The 17,716-nt window shown below is 42.9% G+C and overlaps 1 protein-coding gene across 9 annotated transcripts in view; it reads left to right on the plus strand.

Moving 5' to 3' along the window:
- Nucleotides 1-14,301, plus strand: part of PEAK1 (pseudopodium enriched atypical kinase 1) — a 95,727-nt gene extending 81,426 nt beyond the window's left edge. For all 9 annotated transcript variants that reach the window (XM_042876272.1, XM_042876268.1, XM_042876277.1 and 6 more), the window contains one exon: nucleotides 7,096-14,301. In XM_042876272.1, the coding sequence (XP_042732206.1) occupies nucleotides 7,096-8,247 (1,152 nt within the window). In that variant the 3' untranslated portion in view covers nucleotides 8,248-14,301. The remainder of the gene's footprint in view (nucleotides 1-7,095) is intronic.
- Nucleotides 14,302-17,716: the final 3,415 nt, after the last annotated feature.

Raw genomic sequence — 17,716 nt, forward strand, 5'->3', positions numbered from 1 at the left:
AATATTGAAGAGAAAGCTGTATTATTTTAAGACTGGTCAGCACTTTTCTGGGAACTTGTAGTACTAAAAATTCACCCGCACGCAGATTAACCTGTGTTGAAGTACTAAATCAGATGATAATAAATCAGCACTCTTAATTATAGAAGACCTAAAATTTTTTCCACTTTTAGAGCCGTGTAGTTTTAAATGTAAACTCCAGAGCTGTATGTTTTTCTGTTGCCATACTGGTTCTTAAATTGTCACCATGTCATGACTAGCCTTTCAAAATCTGTCTGGCCATCAGTGTTGCCCTATGAACTATAGCATGAAAATGATAAGAAAGCTGAGCTTGTCCGTTTCGACTTTGTTGCCTTTTGCTAAAGAAACAATTGATTTATGATGAGGTGGTTGTTCAGCAAGTCCATAAAAGCAGGAAGATTTACTGGACTTACTGCTCTGTATTAATGAATAGTTGGCAGCTGTCTCGCTAGGTGTTGATACTTCATAGGTTTTATATTGGTTATTTTTTCTGAGCTCTGCCTCTCTCCAGTTCTCAGTGTTTATGGGGTAGGAGGACAGTGAGAAAGGCAGCTGAGAGTCATGGGTCTGTCAGACTTCCTGTATGTCCTTGAGCAAATCACTGAACTCCTGCCTCCTCCTCGTTGAAACTGAGATAAAGCAGTTATTACCCAGCACAGGTGTGAGACATAAGTCATTATTCCTCATAGAGCATGTTGGCATTCTCGGAAAGGTGCTGTTTTAAAGGAGCAAAACATTGCTTTCGCTCCTGCATGACTGCTTACAGGAAAGATAAGTGAATAACAGAAAGGTAAGGTTGTTGCAGTTGACACCTTCATCTGAAAGGGCATTTTTTCAAGGCAAATTTGTGGGCACAGTCGTTTGCATTTCTTTAGTAACCAAGGCTCTCTTCTGGGAAAGATTTGAAGTTAGATATGGATGCTGTGTGATGCCATGCCCAGTGGTGCAAAGCAGCCGAGAAAAGATCATGAATAAGATGGTGAATTTATCTGCCAATCTGGTCTGGTTGCAGAATCGAGTTTGGTGTTACTCAGGTTCTTGTCAGTTTGCTTTCAGCACAGTGATACAAACAACATTGCTTCTGGGACCCAAAGTTGTAATTTTCTACATGGGCAGATTTGGGTTAGCTCCACTACAATTCCTCTTCGCACGGTGTGTGTGTGCCTTGAAAGTACAGCCTGACAGGCAGGACCTGTGCTTTTACTTTAAACGTTTAGGCAGAGGACAGGCACCTTGTACAAAGCCAGTAAGACCAGAGCATGGCAATGTCATGCACTCAAATACCATATATTATAAGTGCTATATTTTTTCCACGCATTTTGTAGTTCTTGGACTACAAAATTGTGTCATAGCATCCTAGATGTGACAAGCATGAGTGACGTATCCACCACGGCATCATTCAGCTGGAGATCACAGAGAGCCGTTTGCTGTCATGTGAAGATGAGAAGTTATTCTGGGAAATGCCCTGCCCTGCAGTTGATGTGCTATTGGAAGATAGTCTCACTACAGACACCCTCTGATTTCTCCACAAGCCAAGCAAGGCCCACATACAGGATTACTGTTGTATTTTCATTTTCTCTTTCAGATCAGGCTCTCTTTAGTTCTACACTTCTTTGGTAGTTGTTTTTATTATTGCATTCTCTATGCTAATACACTGAATTGCATTGCCAACTTTAAACTACAGCTAGTGGATTTCTCCCCTTATGATGAGCTTCAGTACATTTCAACATTGTTTTAACATTTGCTGCTGAGTTCAGCTTTGATTTTTTATAAAATCTTCTAACAGGTTGCTCCTGTATCACAGGGATTGTTCGAATTCAGTTTCAACAGATGTGCCAGATTTACTATCATGACTATTTTTGGTATGAGTCAAATGATGTCATCATCTGCCTCAAATAAATGCATGTTTCTGTCATTTTAACCCTCTTGCCCCAAAACAGAAATAAAGGCAGGATTGAGAACCAGTTTCCTCTACAAAGTGCACTGGACAAGTCCAGTTCTTACAGTCCCTAAACAGACTTAATATGGCAGCAATATCCCAGGGACCTTAAAAAAACAGTAATAATGCAATTACGCGGAATGAATAATGGTTAGACAACGTGAATTACTGTGCCAGTGCAGTGGAAGGAAACAACTTCTACTTTCGATATCAAACTCTCAAGGAAATGATAGTGCAATATAATAGGCACACATAGTAATTATGGTTCAGAGTCCATGCAAATGTAAGGAAATCAAAGAGCTGAGGTTATGGCCTTCACCACACGTGGTCTGGCCATAGGCATGTGCTGCAGTGCGGGTCAGGTAGGATAACAGGACTTGCAAAGGTACAAACAGCTCCAAACAAGCAATTAAATATATATTGTTCTGATTGCTTCAGGGTGGCAGAATTTCTCTGTGAGTGAAACATTTCTGCTAAGGTTCTCGTTCCATGTATAAAGTGGAGCAGTGCAGAAATAAATAGTATTGGCTGACAGCTTCCTAGTTGCACTGGCAATTATATTCCAGTTATATTTAGTTTGTCACTTGGTGTGCTGAGATTTGGTGGGTTTTTTTGTCGAGGCGGTTTCCTAGCAGAGCCTGCAGAACTTTTCTCAAATGTCACCCCAGAACGTCATGCTGCAGATCAAAATAAAGCCACCCACATTAAACTTCAGCCCCTTCCAAGATCAGTTCTAATAGTGCAGAATTCTGCGTTCTGGCACATCATTAAAAAGTCAAAGCTCTGTTTCGAAGCCAGATCAAGAAAATGAGGTCAATCAGAGATCAAACTGGCCTCCTCGGAAAGAAAACACTGTGCCAAGAACAAGCTATCAATTTGGGATTAGCGAGCTTTCATTCTACACAGAATTTCATTTGCAGTTGTCCCTGTGTGTAATACAACAGAGCAGCACAGATGGTGCAGCCTTTGTGATCTTCTGTGTTTCTCATTTTCAGCACTTGTAAATTCATTTCCCACAATATTCATCTTACTTTAAATTCACCGATGCCCTGTAAAATGCACAGGACAGAGTGGAAATGAGATTCCCTGCTGGTGAAATGGAAGCCAGCCTATGGCGCAGTAGGCTACAGGATCCGTAATGGAAAAATAAAAGCTAATGCAGAACAAGTTTTAAAAACTCTGAAACATTAAAATGTTGCTTCTTTGTGAAGGAGAAAAGAAAAACAAAACCAAAAACAAGAAGAATATTGAACTGGCAGGATATAGAGAATTTTGTCCTGTCCAAATAAACATGACCAAAGTTTGGTTGCTGTGGATGTACTGAAGAGAAGACCAACACATACCAAGTCTGAGATCACCTTGTGAGACAAGTCTGTAGGGCCAGACCACATACATCCCTGGCTCCTAAGGGAGCTGCCTTATGTGGTTACTGAGCTGCTTTCCATCATATTTGAAAAGCTGAAGCTGTCAGGTGAAATCCCCCATGACTGAAAAAGGGGAACCATCACTGCCATTTATAAGAAAGGGAGAGATGAGGAGCTGGGCAACTACAGACTGGTGAGCCTCACGTCTGTACTTGGGAAGATGGTGGAACAGATTCACCTGGAAGACATATCAAGGCACGTGAGGGATGAGCGGGTGATCTGAGACGCCAGCATGGCTTTACCCAGGGCAGATCATGCCTGACCAATCTGATGGCCTTCTGTGAAGGAGTGACACCATCGGAGGACAAAGGGAAAGCAACTGGTGTGGACTTTTGCAAGGCCTTTGTCATGGTTTCCCACCACATCCTTATCTCTGAACTGGGGGAAGGTGGATTTGAAGGGAAGATCATTCAGTGGATAAGAAGTTGGTTGGAAGGTCGCAGCCAGAGGGTTGTGGTCAATGGCTCGACGTCCAGTTGGGAAGATTTAGATTAGATGTCAGGGTAAGGTTTTCACTGAGAGAGTGGTGAGGTGCAGGAACAGGCTGCCCAGAGGGGCTGTGCATGACCCATGCCTGGAGATGTTCAAGGCCAGGTTGGATGGGGTCCTCTGGGCAACCTGATCTATCTAATACTTGATCTAGCTGTTGGTAGCCCAGGCTGCAGCAGGGAGGATCGGAACTTGAAGATCCTTGAGGTCCCTTCCAACCGAAGCCATTCTGTGATTCCTTGGTACCAGCAAAAAGGGAGGTGGAAAATTCCCATTCCTTCATACTCATATCTCTCTTCTTTCATCTCACTGCCTTCTTGCATCACAAGGAAGGGCTTTTTACTGACATTGCTTCACCTTTTGAACAACCAGCCCATTATCAGCATTAGAAAGAAGGCTTGCCAAACTCAGGTCAGCCTCTTTCTTCATAGCTTAGAAAAAGCAACAGATTTCTGCATACATTTTTTTTAACAATAGGTGACTGGAACAGACAAATCACACAAAGAAAACTGGGTTGGATATTAACTCACACTTTTGAGATAGCTTTAACCATCCCCAACAGAAAAGCTCTGCATCAGCTTCTTTTGCAATTCATCACAGTCTTGTTAATGAGTTGTTAATTCTTGTTAATGAGTCCATCAGATTTCACAACCTGGCCCCTAAATGTTTTCAAAGGTAAATACAGACTTTGCTTACCTAACTTACTTTGCTTAATTTACTTTGCAAATTTTGAATCTCAGTCATTCAGATTATAGTTGTAGATGATGGTGGGGTTGTTCCAATACAAAATGCAAAGCCTTGTGTTATTAAACATTAATGGTATTAAAGGCCAGCATTCGCTGCTCTGTTTCAAATTCAGAAGATAAAGTTCAGAGTATGGAGTGCAACACAGAAAATAACAAAGTAGCACAGAAAGTTTCTCAGCCCTTATTTTTTCTGATTCCATTTATCTAGTGAAAGTCAGTAAACGAAATTTCATTCTATCAGCTTAGAACCGATCAGTGGGAAAATAATTGTGTGTCTCCACTGCTTGCAGCACATTCTCCCCATTCTAGTGAGGTATTAATACAGTGAGAATCTGAATTCTGCAGTCTGAAAGCCCAGTGCTTACCTGGACGGCATCTGTATTTCAGCAGGAGAATGAAGAGTAATCAGACACTTAAAAGCTCATCACATTGCTGCTGGTCCTTCTTTCATTCACTGTTTTATGAATTCAGACAGGTGTCTGATTCATACTGCAGTCTGTAGCTGCTGTTTCCAGGCAGTTTAGCTTTCCATTCCTGTTTGTCAATTACAGAACATTTAGTGTACAAACTTCAGTGTTTGTGGAGTCACCAATTTAATCAGCCTTAAATAAAGCAGCTGCCTTTTCCACTTCTCACATCGTGTTGTTTGTAAACAAAAAGCAAGAGGCAGGAAATACATCTCTAATCAGATTTCAGCTTTCTTGTTTCAGTAGATACGGTGTGCTTGTTCATGTGCCCATATACTTGCATGTATTAAACAAGGGAAATGAGAGAAGTGTCCGTAAGCTGTCGTTGTTGGGCATTTGTGTGATTACAGTTTGTTTTTATTATCTTCTTTAACAACAGGATAAGGATGGGAAAACTGTTTTCATAAAAGCAGTCACTTCAGTATTGATTTTAATCAAGATACCATTTGGTCTTCTAATTGCTGTTCTGTTGATACAAAGATGACCTCTAAAAGTCCCTGCAGTAGGAATGGAATTAGCATCTCCATTTTTGATGGAGTCTGAAACAAAATCTCTTATTTAAGAGCTGGTGCTGGGGGACATTTGGCTGAGCTGTGGATTCTGACTGTATAATTGACAGTGATGTGAAGGATTTTTGCACAACAGTAACAGTGGAATCAGTGAGTTTTTCACCCTGGGAGGGATAACAGTGATTATTATATATAAGGTTCTGTTCTCCTTGGTGCTGGAGAAGTCTTAAATGAAAGAGAACCCAGAAAAGAGCAACAAGAAGCACAGGGTTAGGAATAAATCTAAGAGTAATGAGGGCTGGCTGTTTTCCAAATGCAGAACAGTTACATTTTCCTGAGTGTGAAAGTGCAATGTTAAACGGTGGAAATCAATCATTTTTAGTATCAGTTAGGATAGGAGAATCAGATTGATTGAAAGTAAAATAGAGCTGAAAAGCAGGGGAAAAAAATGAGAGGAGGTAGAGGACACCTCCCTTCCAGGGTGCCGTAAGTAGGCTGGGAAGGCATTTCATAGGGATGATCCAGCTGGCAGCATACAGCTCTAACCTTGGAAAGGTTAAAACATGCACTTACAGGCTCTGAACGGTCTCAGTGAAGTTAGCAGAAGTGTGGTTAACATGCAGCAGTCAACACAGATGAGTCTCTGTGGGACTGCAGTTTTGATGAGTAAATGCCTTAGAACAGAGCCCCCAACAGAGGTGGTCCAGTGGCTGTCATAAGGAGATTGGAGCTTCAAGTTGTTATGACAGTGCACGCAATTAATAAGGATAATTATGGTGATCGTGTACATATCAAGATCTTTCTGGGCAGCAATGAGATATGGCTTAATAGAGCAAAATGTCAGTGTGTGCTTAGCATGCTGACAAATGATTGAAAGCAGTTAAGGTACCATTTTCTAATGAGTTTGCTGAGCCAGAGCAAATCTCTCCATCCCCCCACACACACCTGACTGAAGAAATGATGTGTTAGTGTGTAGGATTTCAGTTTCCAATTACAGTGGGCAAGGAGCATGCATCCAGTTATTTAGCTCAGCTGATAGGTGGTAACTTGTTATGCCACTCTGAGTCATGCAATCATCTGATGTTCAGATATTCTGTGCATATTTATTTATAAATATTGCTATTATTTTGTTGTTGTTGCTCAAGCTTCATACAAACCTGAGGGAAAAACAGGAAATAAAATTGTATGGATAAACAACTGACTTTATTGTAGGTTTCACTGCAAAGTTACCGTGTATCAGCTGCTATTCTGACTGGAAGCACAACGTGCCTGAATTGTATTTTCCAGGCAGTATTACATGCACGGGGTGCTGCTTGCACATACTGATCTGCAGCTACAGATCCAATCCAGTGCAACACATTCATGTGCCAAGGTCAGTTCAGCACAAAGTGTTTCAGTGCTGGTGTTATTATAGTGCTAGACTGTAGACACATTACAAAAAGGATATAGAATTTACAAATGAATCATTATGTTATATCTGTTATGTTTATTTTCTTCCCCCAGATTTGTAAGAGCAAAGCTAAGGAGTCCCAGCAGTATTATCACAGCCTGTCTATCCGGCAGAGTCTGGCTATCAACTTTAACATCCAGCAGGACTGTGGCCATTTCCTTGCTGAAGTGCCAGTTCGCCTCCTTCCATGGGAAGATACCGATGCACCGGAGGTGGAAGAAGAGCAAGAAGAAGAGCAAGAACCTGAGCACAAGAACGGAGGCGTTCCTTCCAACACAGAGGCTTCGCAGAAGGACAGCTCAGGTAACCAGGGGACCATCAGCAAGCCACGCAGCCGTGTTGTGGTCATCACACGAGAGGTGCCGTACTTAACAGTGGCGGATTTTGTGCGAGAGTCTGCTCCTCGCCATGCCAAAAGCCCGGATTTATATGAGAGGCAGGTCTGTCTTCTCCTTTTACAGCTGTGTTTGGGCCTGGAGCACCTGAAACCCTATCACATCACCCACTGTGATCTGCGGCTAGAGAACCTGCTGCTGGTTCATTCTAGACCAGGAGGCAGCCCTCTGAGCTCTGAGTCCGTGGAGCCCAGTCCCAACACTGCGTGCCCAGCCAGGTTAATAGTGAGCAATTTCTCACAGGCCAAGCAGAAGAGTCATATGGTAGATCCTGAGGTCCTACGGGATCAGTCCCGCCTGGCTCCAGAAATCATCACTGCGACGCAGTACAAAAAGTGCGATGAATTTCAGACTGGCATCCTTATCTACGAAATGCTGCACTTACCCAATCCCTTTGATGAGAATCCAGAGCTCAAGGAGAAGGAATACACTCATGCTGATCTCCCCAAGATCCCTTGCCGCTCCCTCTACTCTCAAGGGCTTCAACAACTTGCCAGCTGCTTGCTGAATCCCAACCCCTCTGAGAGGATCCTGATATCAGAAGCCAAGGGAATCCTTCAGTGTTTGCTTTGGGGTCCACGTGAGGACTTGTTCCACGCTCTAAGAACATCTTCCAACCCAGCCCGGAAAGATGCTGTACTTCAGAACTGGCTGGACATCAAAAGGACGCTGCTGATGATAAAGTTTGCGGAGAAGTCCTTTGACAGGGACTGCGGAGTGATTCTGGAAGACTGGCTGTGTTGTCAATATCTGGCTTTTGCGACTGTAGACTCCCTTCATCGCATTGTGAGAATCATGCAGCGGCACTAGTTTATAAGACCTGCTGCTTTTTATGAAGCACCTCCAGCCCAGCCCTCGCTCCAGCCTGCCCTAGGGCTCACACTTTGAACAAGTGTTTAAAAAAAAGGCCTAGATGTCAAAGCCAGCAACTCTGAGCAAATAGGTTCTAATTGGAGAGATTGCCTCCTGTACCCAGTATGACAGAACTTTGCTTTTTTGCCAGGCCTCTTAGGGATTCGTTTTATACATATGACTGCATTTGGATCAGACACTTTGTAGCTAGATAAATATCTGGATGAAAAGGAGAGCAAACTTCGATACCACTATTTCTATAACTACAGTAAACAAATTGCCCTCCTCTTCTGGGTAGTTTCTGCCAATTCTGTGTGTAGCATTGGTAGTGAATAGCAGAGATGAATTAGTTGTAAATGGGAGATGGATGACCCACATTGCCCCACTGCTTTCATTCCACATCCCATGCGAAATTTCTTGGTCCCCCACAGCTGGGCTGGACTCTTCTTTCCTTTGGACTCAACCAAGTGGATTCTCCTCTCTCTCTTACATTTTATGCCTTCTTTTTTCCTTGCAGATGTGGTTGTCCTGCTGATTGCACCCCTGTCAGCAGGCAATAAGCATCTGTGCTTTGTTCTCTTCCCTCCTCTCCGTCTGACACACTGCCTACCCACATCCTTTCTAATCTCATCCTTGATTTCAGCAATGTTGCCTTAATTGGACTGTTATCCTTGGCTTAAGACCTCTGCATTAAAAAGCAGAATATGCACACTTAGTCTATCCTGTTTCCCCTACTTGACGCTCACCAGTCTGGACAGCTGATGTACTGTAGCTATAACCACATTTATACCATAAAAATACAACACATGGTGGGCAATTGAAATTCCCCTTCCATCGTAAAAGGCACTAAAGCCTGACTTGAAAAGGACAGGCCATGTATAATCTTCTCTGACAATCACTGCTATGAATTGGGGTCGAAAATAACAGCCACCTCTTCTGTTTTATTTTGGTTTGCTCTTGTCACTTGTGCCATATTGCAAAGTGGGACTGAAATTGGCTCTGCTGGCATGTTGGCAGGAGATAGGAGTGTTTGGAGCTCGTCTGCATGTAGCTAACAGGCCAAATGGAGACACTTTTACTGCAGACACAGTTCTCTGAAGGGTAAAAACAAGGGGCAAAAACAGTGTTGTTTAATTATCAAGGGAGCTGTTAAGTTTGGCAGCCACAACTAACAGCATCGTGATCCGTTTTTCCCGCAGCGGTGTTTGGCTGCACTTCTCTTGTCTGCTGTAACCAGTGCATGCTCATGTTGCTGTAGACAACACCCTGAAAATGGCACGTTGTCAGAATAGCTCAAAGATCAAAGATTGCAGACGGGGTTTGGGACGAGAGCAGGAATTACTGAGAATGAGAAGCAAAATTTGAAAAAATTCAACCTGAAGGAGCTTTGCATTTTTAGAGACATCTGCTGACTTCCTTCCCTGACCCAGTGGCTGTTTCCTCCAGAACCTCTGCAGTTGAACAGACGGTGTGTTTGCTCAGTATTGCTAGGCTCTGAATTGCTCTCTGAGTCGCTCTGAAGAACTCATTCGGATGTAGAGGAGCAAGTGATGCTGAATATTCTAACCCAGGTGATGGAAAGCAGACAGCCCTAGTTATGAGCCTGTGCTTCTCTTCTATGGATCTATGTGCAATTCTTGTATGTATTTTTTAAAGCTGTATGTTACAATGTTCACTTTACACACCAGCCTTTACCGGATGCTAGATCTGCAGCCCCTTCCTTTACTTTCCTGGCACATAAATGCAGCTATCCATGTGTTCCTTTTATGGATGGATGTTTCATTCTAATTGTTAAAACTGTGAGGAATCAATTCACTTCAGCCTTGAAACAAATAGCCACTTTATACAGCGTATGCATGCTTGGACCAGATGCATGGAAACAGAACAAACAGTCCTGCAGGCTTAAGGTCAGCAAAACTAGCTCTGGATCCACACCATTCATTTGGAGGGGTTGAAATTTCTGTGTTATTCTTCTCTGGCATCTCTCAGAGCTAAGCTGAGTACTGTGTAAGCCTACGTAGATTGTGCTGTAGTATGTAGACAGTCTCTGTGACCTTTCTCAAGACTTTTTGAAACTTCTGATTATTATTCTTGTGTTTGATTCACCTGTATCAGTGAAGGATCAGGCAAGGATAAGGGTAATATATTTTCACGTGAGATTTTTTCTTTCTTTTCTTGGCAAGAAGGCAAGGATGGCGGCATTGACGGGGGAAAAAAAAAGACTGTGCTTTAAAAGCCCAAGTGCAATGTATGTAGTTGAGATGCTTCGCTGCATCAGGAAAGAAAGTTTCTATACTACTGCCGAGCAGCTTGTAGAACCTTTACAAAGAATCACACACACGTTGGGTGCAGCCCTGCTTTACCTGGAGACAGGAGGGCAGTGCCCTCACGGCTTACATACACCGAGCATGACAAGCCACATGCATCCTATCTGCTAGCTGTTAGTCGCAGTGCTGAGCTGAGAGTAGGGCTTCGTGTTCTCTGTGGTCTGGTTTGTGTTTGTTTCATAGTGCCTGCGTGCACATAACTTCTCACCCAACTCATGTAGGCTGTTGGAGCAGTTCTTGGACCACTTGTCATTGCAGGGGGCTCGTTCCTTGAAGCCAGTGGGTTTCCGTGTTTTCAGATTCACTTGCATGTCAACACACACATGCCAAGTGGAATTTTGAACGTTTTACAACCATATGTACTTAATGCAGCGGGTCCGAAGCCTTTGTATCTCTAGCTATCTAATTTCTGTTTGTATTTTTTATGATGAACCAATACTCATTTTAACTCTGCAGTATAAGCAAGCATGGATAGATGTTCACTACCCATCCCTTCTTGTGCAGCACTGGGTAAACTTTAGCAATTTGTAATGTTGTGTGTGTTTTTCTTTAGAGAAGTCAAACACATCCTGGCCTGAGGTATTCCTTCGGGGAGCTTGAGGCTGACTTTGCAGGTGTGCCCATAACTCTGATGCTGGTGATGGTAATGTTTGTGATGGTCCTTCATCCTGGCAACAGATATTGCCACGTAAATATCCGAGAATGTATGCATTAAATTGATTGTAAACAGATCCTAAGAATGCTACAGCATAATTGCGAAGCAAAAGGAAAAAATCCCCTTCTGTTTGCAGCTGAGATCCTGTGTACAGCAGGAACAAAACCCCCGGCTGTGCATGTTTGAACTCACATGGATACGTGCACAGACCTTGAATTTTTTAGCAGTCGCACTTTCAGTTGAGCTCAAGAAATAGGAAGAGCTGCAAATCTAAGATAGCAGTATTGATTGTAAATATATATTTTTCTATTAATAAAAGCTGTCATTCAGATATTTTTATCATGAACTCTAAAGAGTTTTCCAGTGGAACTAACTTCTGGAAAATCACGTGCTTGCTTGAAGAACTATCATGAGTGGTTTCTGATCTCATTAGAGCCATTAAAACCCTCTCTGATGTTACAGAGAGGACACAGTGATTGGATTCACAACATGTAGTGCCTTGTCCAGAAACTCAAACGAAGCTGGTCAGTTGCTGGAAATCTTATTCTTCTTGTAATAGCCCTATAAATAATACTGCCCACGTTAAGATGCAGACAAAATAAATTAATTAATAAAGTAAATGCTGTATTTTGTACGATACTGAGTTGACCTATCCTATAAGATCTGTTTCTGAAGTTGCAGTTAGGTGAACAGGTTCTTCTCAGTTGCTTGTTGTACAGCATTAAACCTGATTAACAACCAAAACTGTGGGCTTTCAGGTCTGGAACTGCATCTGCACAGGGAGAACAGGACGAGTCAATTGGTTAGACTGACGGCCGCATCAAAACAAGCCTAATGCACTGACAATCTCAGCTCTAGGAGACGAGGAGCTGCTTTAGTTTGGAAGGAGCAGTGAAGGTAAGGTGTGCTGATCCCGAGGGCAGTAGTGGATGTGCTGCACACCGTGCTCTGTGGATGGAATGTATGCCTCTGGTAAAAGAGAGGTTCTGAATAACCTACCCCTTGAGATGTTATGGAGGATGGGTTTGTTCTGTCTTTCTTACTTATTCCTCAGATCCGATACGGTCAATATGCATAACCAGGTGAATATGAAGAGAATCTATCAGCAAAACCTTACCTAGAAATGTTCAGGAATGAGAGTATCCAGAATCTTATTTTGGAGCCTCAGCAAGGTTCAGTGCAGAGGCCTGATCTCTCTTCAGTATTCAGACATTATGAAACCAACAGCACAAGCTAGGATGCTTTGCTGCTGGCCCGCAGACGGGAACACACAGCATTTACTCAAACACTCCACCTTAAATCTGGTGTGCTCCACGCATCCCGGCAGCCCCCACAAGGTATGAATGAATCATTTTGACATTTCAACACAGAGGAGTTCCAACATTTTAGGAAAAGATATTATTTAAATAAATCAGATGTGTGTTAGTGATCGGCCACTTAGAGAATTGATTCAGCAGCTTTGCACCGTAGGGCCGTAACTTTAGCATATAAAAGTAGTATTTGCTGCTGAATTAAGATGTATCTGTTTCTCTGGTGCTGAGAAGCCCCACTTAAGTTAATATATTTTGTTTGTAATAACAAATTCATGTGGAAATATAAATTAAATAGTTCTGGTTTTATTTAAATCAGTTGCAACTTTTCTAAGGGATACGATGGTAACTGAATCAAACCGTTCAATGCTATCTCCGTTCCTCTTTACTCCAAACAAGAGCTAAAGCATGCTCCTCTGTGCAAGCAGTGCACGACCATTTCTCAGTGCGTGAGCGTGTGCTCAACTGTGGTTTTGCAAAGACGGTCTTGGTTCTGCTACAGCTCCTGTAAAACCTACAGCACAGAGAGCCTTCAGTGCACGGCACAGAGGTGAGATGGTGATGTGGTGACGTGGTAACGTAACATCAGAGAAGGGCAGAGTTAGAGTTTTTAATGCCTGTAATAATAGGCCTGTGGAGATATTCTGTGGACTATCATCTGGATTCCAAACATACTAAAGGAATACAAAGAAAATGCTTTTCAGAAGAAATTCTGGTAGACGTTCCTATGGATTTTACTATTCACCTGGATGCAGTATTTGAAGGATGGTGGTTTTGAACAGACGTAGAATGTAATTTAAATAATTCCCTGTAAGCCTCCTTATTGGTGCTCCACTCAGCATTTAGTTGGAAACCACAGAATGCTTTCAGATCAAGCAGAGTCGCCAGTCAGAAATGAAACACTCAGCATACCTGTACAGAAGCATATTCCCACTCTATAGAATGTGAGGATTTGGATTGTACTTCAGATTATGAAGATTTCCTTTTCCATAAACCCAAGGGGAAAATTTCAGGGATTTACGAGATGCTGGAATTTGTTTATTTTTTAATGTGGAAGAAATGTATGTTCACATATATACATAAATACATACGAGTGTGTGCAGGCACATTTATATGTACCTATGTATGTATATGAATTTTTGTATCCCAAAAGTATTCTTTGCCCCCTTTAATCTGAAAATATATATATTATATATCGTATATGTAATATATATTTAAGATTGTGTAAGTTTCAATACAGTCATTTCATAAGGAACACCTCTTCAAAAGTGGCTCGGGCCTCTATTTATCATTTGGCTTGTTGGTATTGGAAAGTTTTGCAGTTGAAATCCTTGGGTTTTTTTCTTTTAAAACTTAATTATGCTGAGCATCTAACAATATGTTCTTGTCTTTAATAGAAGGGGAGAAATTATTTTTAAATTAGGGGTTACAAAATGGATGATCTTTTATAAGCGAGATTTCTTTAAAATCCCTTGACTGAGGGATTTGTTTTTCTTGAATTTGAACTCCATTCTTGTGGGTAATTTGTATTTGGAATTCCTGGTTGCATTGCTTTATCTGGTGCTTCATATCAACATGTACACATTTTTATATAAGCATATAAACTTCAAGCCTTCCTTTGTGATCAGGGGCAGTTACACTCTGGTTTGCTGTGGTACTTTGCTGTGTACTCTGTGGCATTCATGTTACTGTGTAAATAAACTAGTTTTATTACACTCCAGCAAACATCACCTTCTCTCATTTTTCTTCTAGGTAGTTAGCTTAGAATTCACATCTCTGAGGAAAATGCACATGGCAAGTTGAGGAAAAGATTGTGCTCCAAGCAAAGCTGGCTGGTGGGCAGCAGCAGATGGGTGTGAGTGCTGGTGATGCAGCTTCAACTGATGAGCAACGCCCGGTGCCTTGGGCTGTGCTGCAGTGGGGCTGGGGTCCCTGCTCCCAGCACAGCCACCATGCTGCTTGCAGCCTGTGCTGCTCTGTGCCCCAGGAGCCTGACCGCAGCTCCATCCGGACAAGTGGCAGCAGCAGCAGCTCACAAGAAAGCCCTGCCAGCAGCTGCTGCTGATCAAACCACTTGGAAGGCCCTCCTGGAGGGAGGTGACCTGGCACGTTAATGACAGGGGACACTGAGCCAAAGTTAGCAGTTTCCCTGGTGTGGACAGGGTTCAGCTGATCTGATGAGGAGTAAAATGGCTCTCAAGGAAATTTTTGTATGCTGTGACCGTGTGGGATGCCTTCAAGGCACTTGTCTGCAGTGGAATTCATTTTGTGTCTGATCTGTTACCTTGAAGCATACAGCCTGATGGAGGGTGTGTGAAAAACAGATGGGATCGTACGCATCTTCCATGCTCATGCAGACACACATCAGCAGCAGTGAGATGAAACAGCTCAATTTGGTACCCGGACCTGATAGCAGCAATGGTAGCTGCAGATGCTAATTTATTAGCATAGCACAGATGACACCGTATACATTGGAGCAATGCTGTGGTTCTGCATGACAATTGCACTGCTCATAAGTATTCAAAAAAACCAACATCCTGAGGGCTCAATTCTTGCTGGAGCTCCAGTGGCTTTGTGCAGGTAATGTCATCGATTTTGGTGGGATCAGAATCAGTCTTCTGTAACTGCTACATGCCTTTCACAACCATTCCTCAGACACTGTTCCAAAGCCTTTCCAAACCAGCAGAAGCTAGAGTCCTTATGCTTTTTAAAAATACAAAGCTGACAGATTCCAGAGATGCGAGTAAATACGCAACCTGTTTAACAGCCCGGCCGATTTTGGCTTTGCCAGAGTAATCCCCATTCACCTGAACCAAGTGCCATGGACTCAGCCAAACAGATTATGCTATTTGCAGTGGCGATCACCACTCTGGAGGGAAAAGATACTTAAAAAGTTACTTGTCAAGATCCATTTGAACTTAAATCAATCCAAGCTCTGGTAGATGTCTGTAAGTGGTCACAGACTGGCATTCTCGTTTCAGCTTGTTCCAGGCACGCACAGAAGGGAAGCTAACAGACACTTGGTTTAGGCTGATGCAAGAATATTTCTTTCTGTTTTTTCACCAGCTTGGAAATTCACCTTAATGGTAGACTAAGTCTCTAAGGACTTAGTTTCCACGTACAGCAAACTTGTCTTTATGTTCCAGAAAATCTTCATGCTGTGCAGGGTTCCTTTTTTGCCCAACTTAGTAAGTATCTGTGCTGCTACGTATGAATCATGCCAACCTCCTCGTTACCAGCAGTTTTAACTGGTATTACAGAGGCACAGCCAGCTCACGAGGCACGCTAGCAAAGTTAAATACTTGTTGCAATCCATACTGCAGAGAAAGGATGTGGTTTCGATTCAATTGTGAGCTAAGACTTACAGTTCTGTGGGTGAAGATGTGCATTAAAACACCAAGTTGGGCCCTCAAACCTACTGACCTTTAGTTGGCATCTCAGAAGGCAATGCTACAGCCTGCTGCTTAGCCTGGCTGCTTGGAGCCAGGTTTGCTTGGAGGTGGGATTCTTGCTATCAGTTCATCTTTTTCAGATGAGAACACAAGCAAAGTGAGGAGTGGTGTTTGTTGTCTGGAAAACAAGACATTGGTGAGCCACTGGGAGAGCAGCTGGAGGGCTATGGAGCACATTTAGGAGTATTAAATCGGAACAAAATCATGGCCATGGAACGTTATCTGTCAGCATCTTAACTATTGCATCACACACACTTACAAGACCTGTTTGTTTTACTGTCATCAGGGTGTTACTTTGTCACATTGCAGCTGGCAGAATCAGGACATACAGTTACTGGAAGAAACTGACAGTTATTTAAGGTTAAGCCACACAACCCTTTACTATGTTTTATACTCCAAAAAGGTGAGGAATGGGAACGAGGAGCTCGTTGCAAAGGTATGTACCACTGTCTCGTTTTTTTCAGTACCAGCCAGACTTAACCATAGTCCCTGTTCAACAAACGTGAAGCTGCTGTCTCAAGCAGTGCATGGTGTTTTATAGATGTGCCATGCCACTGGCATCACCTGAGGCAGAGGGATCCAGATAGATCTGAGCACTACACAATCATCAGTGGCATGAAGTTCAACAAAGGTAAATGCCAGGTTCTGCACCTGGAATGGAGTAATGCCAGGCACAGGTACAGACTGGGAGATGAGAGACTGCAGAGCAGCTCAGCAGAGAGGAATCTGGGGCTGGTCGACAGCAGGCACAGTATGAGCCAGCAGTGTTCCCTGGCAGCCGAGAAGACAAACCATATTGGGGTGCATCAGACAGCACAGCCAGTCAAAAAAGGTGATTTCCCACATTGGTGTGGCCTCACCTTCACTACTGTGGGCAGATCTGGGCTCCACAATACAAAGAGGTCCTGAAAGTGTCCAGAGGGAGACAACAAAGATGGTAGCAAGGGATGTTCTGTGAGGAGAGGCTGAGGGCACTTGGATTGCCTTAGTGTAGAGAAAAGGAGGCCAAGAGCTTTGTTCTCTACAGCTTCATGAGGAGGGGAAGCGGAGAGGGCAGCGGTCTGTTCTTCCTGGTAACCAAGGAGAGGACTTGTGGGAATGGAGCAGAGCTGGGCCAGGGGAGCTTTACAGAAGGTGTCAGAAAAAAATGTACCATAAAGGTGGTCGAACACTGGAACTGGCTTCCTAGCAAAGTGGTTGATTCTCCGTGGTGGAGAGTGTTCAAGAAGCATTTGGATAATGCCCTTAATAATATGCTTTAACTTTTGGTTTGCCTTGAATTGGTCCATCAGTGGGACTGGGTGATCTCTGAAGGTCCCTTACAACTGAACTATTATTCTGTTCTACTGTACTGTGATCTGTTCTGCTGTATTCTGAGGCACCTGACTTGCCACCTTGGGGCTGGGGAGAGCCCATACTCCTCTGCTTAGCAGCATGCTGCCATTTAAAGACAAATGCCCCAGGGCCAGACCTAGTTATAGGTATTAATATCAGATCCTGTTTGTTATTTTTTTTCGTGGTTTCATTGGACTCTTAATGTTCTAGATTAACTGCAATGAACAGCAGAAGATTAACTTAAAAAAAAAAATAAAGTTTTTTTTTTCCCAGTAGTTTATCTATAAGAAGCAAACTATTAGCTTTGCAAAATGTAAACCAAAATGCAAAAGGACATCAGAGTTCTTC

The sequence above is a fragment of the Lagopus leucura genome, unplaced genomic scaffold, assembly GCF_019238085.1.
Source record: "Lagopus leucura isolate 7727_CA_CO unplaced genomic scaffold, USGS_WTPT01 Super-Scaffold_100015, whole genome shotgun sequence".
Classification (NCBI taxonomy): Eukaryota; Metazoa; Chordata; class Aves; order Galliformes; family Phasianidae; genus Lagopus; species Lagopus leucura.